Here is a 10,237-nt window from a genome sequence, read left to right as displayed (position 1 = left end):
TTCCCCACTCTGCACCCATTCACTCTGTCCCTCAGCCTGCCCCCTTCTCTTAATGTCCATCAGTACCTCCATTCACTGTATGTCCCCAAGCCTGACCCTCCTTCACTGTATGACACCCAATCACTATGTACCGCACTCTGCCCCCATTCACTGTATGTCCCCAGCCTGCCCCTGCTCCTCCTTCTCTGAATGGCTATCACTGCCTCCATTCACTGTATGTCCCCCAGCCTGACCCTCCTTCACTGTATGTCCCCCACTCTTCCCTTATGTTTCCCAGCCCCTTGTGTGAGCCAGAGAAAGGAGAGGCAAAGCAGGCACTGCAAGGACAGGAGATGCTTGGGCTCCCGCTGCTCTCCTCCTCCACTCTGCATGTTACGGGAGGAAGGTTTCCCCTTGCTGCCCCCTCCCCAAACACTACTGTCACTGATTGTGGAGTTATATACGATTGCAGCAGCAGTGGTCAGACGCCAAACACATCTGACTGTGGCGGCTGGCACCTCCTCACTGCAGCAGACAGCAAGGTAAAGGCGCGCTCGCCGGGGCCCCACCTTTAGTGTCCTGTGCTGTGCTTCCCACATCTGATGCTCTGCCTGCTTCCAGCTGGAGGCTGCGGGCCACTTGAAATGACAGCACGGGCCGCAATTGTCCCCCGAGCCGCACTTTGGGCATGCCTGGTATAAAAGGAAACACAGAGCCTTGTAAAGGATTGCCCCTTTAAAAAACAACAACAAACTCCTCTTCCAGACGGTGTGCCGCTGAACTCATTTAGCCAATTGTGTTTCTAGATTTTGTACTGTAGTGATAACCAACCTGCGATGACATCCACACACATATACAGTACAACTATTTATTTATAAACTTCTTCCAATAGCTTAGTGCCAGAGTTGTATCCTGTATCTGGGTAAGTATAATAATATCCGCCAAGGTTAAAATGTAACCTTTTCCCGAGTGTACTATAGCATACCAAAAATAATTCTTTCAACATTCATTAGATAATAAGTGACCTATTATATAGTACATCGCTTGGATTTTCTGCAAGCAGTGACAGAGGCGGATTAGAAGGTCGGATTCCACAGCGAGGATGCTGGGAATGCACAATCTCACCAATAGAGGAATATAATCATCTTCAGTAAACAAATGTCAGAATTACTACAGGAAAAAATCATAGCGATTACAAAAGTGTATCCTAAGAATAAAGAAACAAACATACATAATTGGAAAACCGGAGTGGCTACCGTTGTTGCCTTAAAGGAATCTGGCCATAGATTAGCCGGTATCCGGTTGTTAGGTTGACGCAATTAAGGTCGACATGCATTGGGTCGACACCTGAAATATATTGACATGCTTAAGGTTAACATTGAAGGAAGGTTGACCCGAGTATTAGGTCGAAAGTCAAAAAGTGGACATGGATTTTTAACCGACAGGCTCTGCCATCTAATAGGGCGCGGAGGGAGAATAGAACTGTGTGCCAAGCGCAGCGAGCCATGCGAGGGGATGTGGTGCACCAATATGGTGTCCATGTCAACATTCGGGACAAATAAAAAAAAACCCATGTCAACCTTTTGACTGTCAACCTTCCATCCATGTTGATCTATTGCAGGTGTCAACCTAAGCCATGTCAACCCTGGGTTGGTTGACCCAATAACACATACCCAGATATTCCATGTTTCGGGCACGGTGCCTCTTTGCGTTTGGCACACTATTGTATTCTCCCTCTATGCCCACTGGGATGGTAACGTATGAACAAATAAGAAACATCATGAAAACTAATGTCGACACTCTTCCATGTCAACCATCCATATTGGACTTTTTTCATTTTAGGTGTCAACTTTCTACCTGTCGATCTAATGACCACATACCTATATGAAGTTTATATGTTCTCCCCTCCTTTGGACTGGTTTTCTCTGTGTACCATCAATGAATAAAACACATACTGTTGGGATAACAGATTACCATCATTTTTCACACACGCAAGTCCCCAATTGGTAGTCTTGAGCTTTCAATGACGGGGGGGCTATTCAATTTCTTGCCCAGTAAATTACATTGCTAACGGTAATTAACTGTGTGTCCCCTAGTACGCCTACAGTGTTTCGGGTAGAGCCCGTCTTCAGGACATTAACCCGTTAATGTCCTGAAGACGGGCTCTGCCCGAAACGCCGTAGGCACACAGTAATAGTTTTTTTCTTTACCTGACCGAGTCCCAGAGTGCCATTTTTTCCCTTCTGTAGTAAATTTTATATATTATATTTTTTATAATATCTATCTAATTAGTGTTAGGGACCTGCTCGACAAGAGGTGACCTGGACGATTGGTGGGCAGGCCAATATCACTGGCCAATGATATACCAACAACCTTTTATTATAGATTATAATGTAATGATCGCATAGTGCATTTGCACCCTCTCTCTCTGTGTAAACTATTTTATTCCCAGCAGATGGCGCCTTCCATTACTGAAGGTGTGCAATTTAGAGCCACTTTTCCCTGCTATCTATATAATTAGCATGGTTTTTAATAGGTGGAAAGTCACTTTTGTTTTCTGCTGTGCTCTTAGCTCAGAACCATCACCTACACGTCTGCAAGAATATACTTGTCTACACCTTAAGGAATCTCCGCACATTGCAGGCCCCAGCAAGGCCACGGAATCCAGAATCCGTGAGAATCTCTCACCTCTACCCCAAGAATGTGGGGGCCGTGCAGTTCCCATGCTTAACCCATTAAGTGAAAGAATGTTTGGCGGGACATTACGGAAACGTGACATCAGCTTCAGAATTCAAACCTTTTATTTCATTCTCCGAAACACTGCACTATACAAGGGTGATATAGGAAGAAACAAGGCACATTGGAGCATGTTGGACACACAAACAGGAATGTTCCCCTGAGATTTAAAAAAAAGGAAAAAATAAAAAATTTAAACTACACAGTGTGTTCTCATTTGCAAAAATACAACAGGGTAACGGGATTAGGATCACAGCTGTACACAAAGGCGCACATACAATCGCACTGGAAATTTATTCAGATTAACTCATGTAAACCAGTTTGCCATATTGGAAGGTTTTCATTAAAAACACAAATGTTTCAGAAACTCTACTAACATTGATTGGCTAATTGATGGGGGAATATACTACCGGAGACTCACATAGGTATACAGGGAAAACTGCAGGGTTCAGCAACCATTGGCTGGCTGTCTGTGACTGGCACAATATTCTGAGCACTACAGTAACCAATATATAGAGAAGCACAGCTTACAGTCTACCTAAAATGTGTTTGCACGTATTAAATATATAAACCCAGACATTTTTATTCAAACCCATACATTAATTTTTTATATATTTTTCCTAGGTTTTTTTTCCTTTTTTGTTAAAAAAAAAATACAAGCACACACGCAAGTATTCAATTACTTATTAATCTAGCTAGCTACATGCACTTGCCCCTTCAAACACTGCTTTGCTGTGTTCAGCGATAGCGATTATTGCACAGGGGAGTGCGGTAAGGGCTGGGGGAAGTACTCATTATTTTCAGTGCTCTTTTACCTATGGGCCAGATGTACTAAGCTTCTAAAAGTGATCAATGGAGAGTGGTAAACTATCAGCCAATCAGCTCCTACCTGCCATGTCCCAGGATGTGTTTGAAAAATGACAGATAGGAGCTGATTGGCTGGTGGTTTATCACTCGCCTCCTTATCACTTTTTGAAGCTTCGTACATCTGGCCCTTTAGTGATCTTCTGATAAGAGGAGACGCAGGCACCAGTGCAGTTGTTAGAGACCACATCACGGGCTGAGGAAATCTTCCTTCCGGTATCCCTTCTGTAAAAAGAAGATTGACAGGGTGTTGTAAGAATGCAGTTATGTGGGCTCCTGGCAAGCTTGGTCTTTGGGGTGGCTTGATGGTTACTTACCGATTTGTAGTCACGGTGCAGCTTGCTGTACTGCCACATGTTGGTAAGGAGGCTGGTGGCAGCTCTGGAGGTCTTCTCACAGTCTGCACTGAAATGGACAGCACGAGTGAATGGGTCAATACAACAGTCAAAGACTTGGGACCCTAAATATGTACAAATCATCCCATCAGTCCTCAAATCTTACCCCTTTATTAACATACAGCGCCGTCCCATGCCATGCCCCTGCCGCGATGCTAGTGCATATGTACTAACATATGCGGCTAGCATCGCGTGCAGTGACGAAGGCCCCCCGCCATACCGGGTATGTGGTGTGCGGTGCAGGGGGGGGGGGGGGGGGACAACAACGGGGTCTCTATCACCTCCTTGGCTATGCAGTGTCTCCTCCTCCTCCACCCCCCCTGCAGCTGGAAGGACATCTCCGGCTGGCTGTGGCATGCTTCTGGGGAGCTGGACGGAGAGGGAGGCTGCGGCAGACGGTGGGTGGCAAAAAAAGCCTATAGGCTTGTATAGGGTATCGCCACCCAAAGGTGGCAATACCCTGCCCTGCGGTGACAAGGCAGACGGGTTTTAGTACATATGAAAATGCGGTAAAACGCCCTAAAACTTCATGCCCTAAATCAGCAGCATTGTTATTACAATAAGGATGGCTGCCACATCCTGGTGCCCCTAAAGCTGCCTAACGGTAGAGCCGGCCCTGGCAATGAGGTGGCTCATACTATTTGTGCCCAATTTATTTTTTCTATGTGGAAAATAATATACTGTATATGCAAATGGTCATCTTTATGTTATTGTAGGGGGAAGTCCTGAAAAGCTTCAAATTGAAACTTGTGCAGACTACGAGTATTCTCAGGATACTTGCATGACAATTTGTTAAGTAAAATCCACTATTGCAGTTTATTCCAAACTGTGTGACTAGGCACCCTTAGTGTGTTTGCTTTACAGTAAGCCTCGCTACCCCAGCAGAAGGGTCTCCTCCACTTACTTGTCTCTCTTCCTCTTGATGTACATGAGTTTGCCAAGGCCGTTGAAGTATACAATATCTCGAGCTGCGATGGGCCCAGCTACAGTCAGATTATTGAGCACAGCAATGATATTCACTATGACCTCAGCAGGAGGGCTCTTGTCTCCTCCATCACCGGGAAGTTTCTCAAGAAGATGGCTCACAAGCTTGGTGGCTGCGTTATAAAAGGAGAACACAGGGAGACAATAGGATTATTTAAAAAAAAAAAAACATATATAGGCTTAAAGTATAAGAGAAAGTTATAGCAAGACCAATAGCAGTGGAACACTAGGGGGCCTATTATCAATAATTGCATAATTAATGCAATCTGGGCACAATATTATCACCCAGAATTGCATTGCAGAACGTGATTATACCAACAGGATGTATCATTCAATATACACCCACATGGACACCGAAAGCAGACTGTCCCTGCGATGTGTTCACAGTAGTAGTGGGGTTCCTGTGTAGTCTTCTGACCATAAACACCTTGGCCATTGCAGGGGATGATTCCAGGGGAACCCTGTTGTTTTGTGCTTTGTAGCCAATAGGCTTCAGATGATGTTGGTGTAATATGCTCGGGAATGGTCTGCATTACAGACATTGTAAATATGGGGGCTGCAGCTGTTTTCTGTAATGGGTGGATTGCAGCAGGTAATGGATATGTATGCTGTAGTCCCTCTTTCATACATTAAGGCAAGACAAAATATTTGCAGTTACACCCCGCCCCCCCCCCCCCCCCCCCCCCCCCAAATAAATAAATAATGGATGGGGGTAATTAATAATAAATTGGAATTGGGCCTGTAGATAGTCAGAAGGTCACTGGTGGGTGATATTTGGGTACTCACACATCTCTTCCTTATTTTTGGCATGTCTAGACAGGTTGCGGATAAGGCCTGTGAGAGATCGGAGTTGGCTGTGATCTGCAGTTCTTAAACGATCCAGAACGGGGTTTAGAATACGCTCCTGTTCCAATGCCACCTGGCTCAGGACAGCTGCCCACTGTAAACACAACATGTAAATATATAACAGTTACAGGATATAGTTACAGATTCCAGGAGGTGCATGTGCAGGTTTTCAAGTACATGTTTTACAGATCTCCTAGTGCAGGCCTGGCTGGCTTGTGGCTTTCTAGCTGTTGTGAAACTACACATCCCAGCATGCCTTGCTACAGTCTTAGCATTCCCTCATAGCAAAACTGTGGCAGGGCATGCTGGTACTGTATGTGTAGTTTCAAAACAACTGGAGAACCACAGGTTGGACAGGCCTATCCTAGTGGGTGCACATGTGTCGTCATTATTGGTTGGCACCTTCTACATGTGTTATCCAGTGCATCTTCCTACATATTCTACTTGTGGGGAGATACACTGGATACCACGAGTTCAAGGTAGAAGATGTGGGAAGAGGTGGTAGATACCACATGTAGAAGATGTGGGGAGATGCACAGGATACCACTAATTCAAGGTAGAAGATGTGGGAAGAGGTGGTAGATACCACATGTAGAAGATGTGGGGAGATGCACTGGATACCATGAGTTCAAGGTAGAAGATGTGGGAAGAGGTGGTAGATACCACATGTAGAAGATGTGTGGAGATGCACTGGATACCACGAGTTCAAGGTAGAAGATGTGGGAAGAGGTGGTAGATACCACATGTAGAAGATGTGGGGAGATGCACTGGATACCACAAGTAGAAGATGTGATGAGATGCACTGGATACCACATCTTCTACTTGTGGTATCCAGTGCATATCCCCACATCTTCTACATGTGGTACCCAGTGCATCTCCCCACATCTTCTACATGTTCGCCACCTCTTACCCATATCTTATGCCCATTGCATGTAGAATCCACCACTCCTTTACAGATCTTATACCCTCTACATATGGTATCCACCACTTCTTACCTAGAGGTTACACCCTCTAGTCTACATGTGGTATCCCCCCGGCCCAGCCAGCCCCTGAACCGAAATAACCCCCAAGGGGTCACTTGACTAGATAACTATTAGCTCTACATACAGTATATGGCTCTGCTGCTGCAGGTGAGGACACAACCCCTACTTACTCTGCGGTCTCCGGCGGTGATATTCTGTAGGGCTCCTGCTGCTGCCTCTGTGGTGTGTCTGTTTAGTTCACATTGCTGGAGCAGCCGGTTATACAGATTGACAATCTGTGGGTTCCACAATAGTTCCATTCCTTTTGGATCCCTTGAGATTTCAGCAAAGGTAGCAAGATCGGTGCCCTGTTGTTTCTGTTGGGAATAAGAGACAAATTTAGTACCTGCAGACTACAGGTGTAGTATAATACAGCAAAAGAATCTAAACAATAAAGATTTTGCAACATGTTCTCCTTGTCTCTTCTATGTAGAAGACTGGGAGGACTGTATATCACTGGGGCAGTCAATCTTATTGTACATTTAATTGGACTTCCATTAAAATATAGAGCTAGGCGCATTAGGAAGCCATAGTAGAGAAATGAGTCCCATTGGATAAGTAGGATCGGCATACTGTAGATCAGGCCATACACGGTACCGTGTGACCAAAATCATTCTCCCATCCATGAAGCATTCTGCTCAAGTTCTCTATCTAAATGTCTACATGCAAAAGAGTTTTGGATGATTTTACCTCTTTAAGTTTGCGGCTCTGAGGGGTGAAGCAGCCCACGGTGTCTCCGGATATATTGCCTCCCCGCTGCGTTCCTTCCAGCCTTTGCAAAGAGGATGGAGGCATCTCATCATACAGTCGGTAAGACAGGTTCCTCAATACACATACTGCATTCTCCACACTCTAAGGAGGAAGAATTTGTTACAATGAAAAGGAAAATAATAACAACCCTTTCACAAGTAATAGCCGGGTCAGCCCATAATACTGGGTGGGCAACATCAGAGGTGGGTCCTGAGCCAGCGTGGGAGAGACCATCTCCCAGCACCAGATATTGCATTGCAGCGAACGGGTCCCGGGTCGCATGGAGTAACCCGTTTACACTGCACAGTGAGCCTGGTTGAACCAGTCTTTAACCCTGGTCACTTGTCAGGTTGAAATGCCGGGTCTCATGACCCACGCAGACCGTCTACACCGCCTACAACCTGGGTTTTTGTGCACTCCAGTACAAAAACCAAGGTAATTTAGTTTGGTGCGGAAGGGGCATTAGTAGACCCTCCAAACATACAACAAAGAGCATTACTTCAGAAATACCCATTCAGCCTTACGAGATGATAAAGTCTGAATCACTTGTAAAGGAGAGTCACAATGCAGGAGCAGTTTGCTACAAATTGTGGAATCTATCCTCTTTAGGAATTTGAATCAGAAACTAGGGGGTTTAGTTATTTACTACTGTCCATAGCAACCAATCAGATTTCCACATTTTCTAACGTGCAATAGAGAAATTACAGACAGAATCTGATTAGTTGCTATGGGCAACACCCCCTCTAAATTTTTTGAAGCTTTACCCCCTAGGAATCACATCCTCACGCGCACAGTAATTATGAAGTCGGCCGTCAAATTCTATGTTTCTATGGCTAAATGTTACCAAGTTATTTTAAATATAGAATTTATACCTCACCCTGTACATAATGGAATCTCACCTTGTCTTCAGATTTGGAAGCCTGCAAAGCTTGGTTTGTGTAGCCAACCAAGGAGTCCAGAAGACCGGGACAATCCCGCATCTTTTGACGAGTCTCCTCACTGGCTGAGCTCAGGTTCCTACAACAGAGAATGTGGACAAGTCATCTTCCAAATAACCTACAATGCCTTATTTTTTCCACCGTCATATAGCATCCATATTAACCAGCCACCAGCAGATCAATAGTCTACAGTTTCTCTTAAAACGATATTCAGTCAATGTAAATAACGCTGCAGATCTTTGATGCAGTACCTGAGGAAGCCTGTGGCATTGTAGAATATTTCAGCCTCCGATGCATTCTGTTGGATAAGTGCAGATCCTGTGGAGCCAGAGAGAGGGGATAGCACCCGGTCTGTTAGAGGACCAAGGGTGTCGCGTGCGAGCTTTGTTTTCAGGTTATCACTGGATGACAAGTTCCACAAAATGCCTGAAGAGCAGAAGAAAAAAAATTAAATTGAGGTGCTGCAATGTATTGCTACCTGGTCTCACCCATTACAAACCACTGATGCCCACTTTATCGACTGCTCTCCTCGAATACTTGATAATATATAGGACTCCCGGTACTTGTGTATTATCTGTGCGCCCATCGCATACCTTCGCATGCCCTATTGAGTGGTATGCGATGCGAGCCGATTTCCCTGTTAAATGAACGGGAGTGCTTGTACAATGAAAATCGCATACCATTGTAGAGCATTGTATGGCATCAAATGGCATACGATGCAATGTGATTTAAAACTTCCCGCCCAATTGTAATCCCGCCCTCTGGCACATCTGGCAGAATTTCACTCTGAGGTGATTTTGTGAGGAGATAAGAAGTATATTGGAGAGCTGCTGTGATTGTGAGGCGTTTTGGATTTGATCGATTTGACGATGGCTGTATCTTCTGTGAGCCTGTTCTGTGAGCCGCTTTCCGTTTGTAAAGTTGATCCGATTTATATACTCCTGGTGCGAGGAGCTGACCTCCACTGACTTTTGTGATCGGCAGCTAAACCTGTCAAACAAGACAGCTGTGCTTTATAATGGCTTGATGCGGGAGGCCTGCAAAATTGATTTGTTGGCTCAGCTGCAGCACCGCATTGGGGGCCCGGATTCAAATTTTGGAAATAGATTAGACTATTTGTCAAAAGGCAGAGCAATGTGGGGCGCGTATTACCCCAACAGTGGGTTTTCGGAGGAATTTCGCGAGAGACGGGACAATGCTTCATGACCCCTGTGCCGCAACGTTACGCCTCCACCCTCATGGCAGCAATCATTGAGAATATTGAGCCCGGCACAACTATATTTAGTGACTGCTGGCCTGCTTACAGCACACAAGAACTTGAACGCGCTGGATACCAGCATGCGCAGGTTAATCATAGATATAACTTTGTTGATCCCGACAGTGGAGCTCACACACAAAATATTGAGCGTCTTTGGGGATGTGCGAAATGGAGAAACAAGCGCCATTGAGGTACTGCTCGCCACCACTTAAAATCATACATGCAAGAATTTGTGTGGAGAAAATGCCTTGCAGGCGACAACCCATTTGACCGCATGTTGCATGCATTAACACTGCTACCTAAATCAATTTGACTTTTCAATTTTTTTATTTTTTAATTGTCATTCATGTTGTATTTACTGTCCGTTTTATTGGCCTGTCATTGCCACTTTTATTGTTGATTTTTCATGATATTTATTGTTCTATCATATTTTATAATTATCTTCTAAAAATTAATACAGTTCTT

At 44.9% G+C, this 10,237-nt stretch overlaps 1 protein-coding gene across 1 annotated transcript in view; it reads right to left on the bottom strand.

Moving 5' to 3' along the window:
- Positions 1 to 2,762: 2,762 nt before the first annotated feature.
- Positions 2,763 to 10,237, bottom strand: part of PKP3 (plakophilin 3) — a 47,586-nt gene continuing 40,111 nt past the window's right edge. The window contains exons 6-13 of the mRNA XM_083165560.1: positions 8,766 to 8,940; positions 8,476 to 8,593; positions 7,517 to 7,678; positions 6,958 to 7,143; positions 5,745 to 5,898; positions 4,879 to 5,071; positions 3,897 to 3,984; positions 2,763 to 3,804 (exon numbers count right to left, since the gene is read on the bottom strand). Of these exons, the coding sequence (XP_083021686.1) occupies positions 3,769 to 3,804; positions 3,897 to 3,984; positions 4,879 to 5,071; positions 5,745 to 5,898; positions 6,958 to 7,143; positions 7,517 to 7,678; positions 8,476 to 8,593; positions 8,766 to 8,940 (1,112 nt within the window). The 3' untranslated portion in view covers positions 2,763 to 3,768. The remainder of the gene's footprint in view (positions 3,805 to 3,896; positions 3,985 to 4,878; positions 5,072 to 5,744; positions 5,899 to 6,957; positions 7,144 to 7,516; positions 7,679 to 8,475; positions 8,594 to 8,765; positions 8,941 to 10,237) is intronic.

The sequence above is a fragment of the Crinia signifera genome, chromosome 11 (genome assembly GCF_055691185.1).
Source record: "Crinia signifera chromosome 11, ASM5569118v1, whole genome shotgun sequence".
Lineage (NCBI taxonomy): Eukaryota > Metazoa > Chordata > Amphibia > Anura > Myobatrachidae > Crinia > Crinia signifera.
The sequence above is the reverse complement of the archived record's forward strand: the minus strand, read 5'-3'. Positions and strand labels throughout refer to the sequence as shown.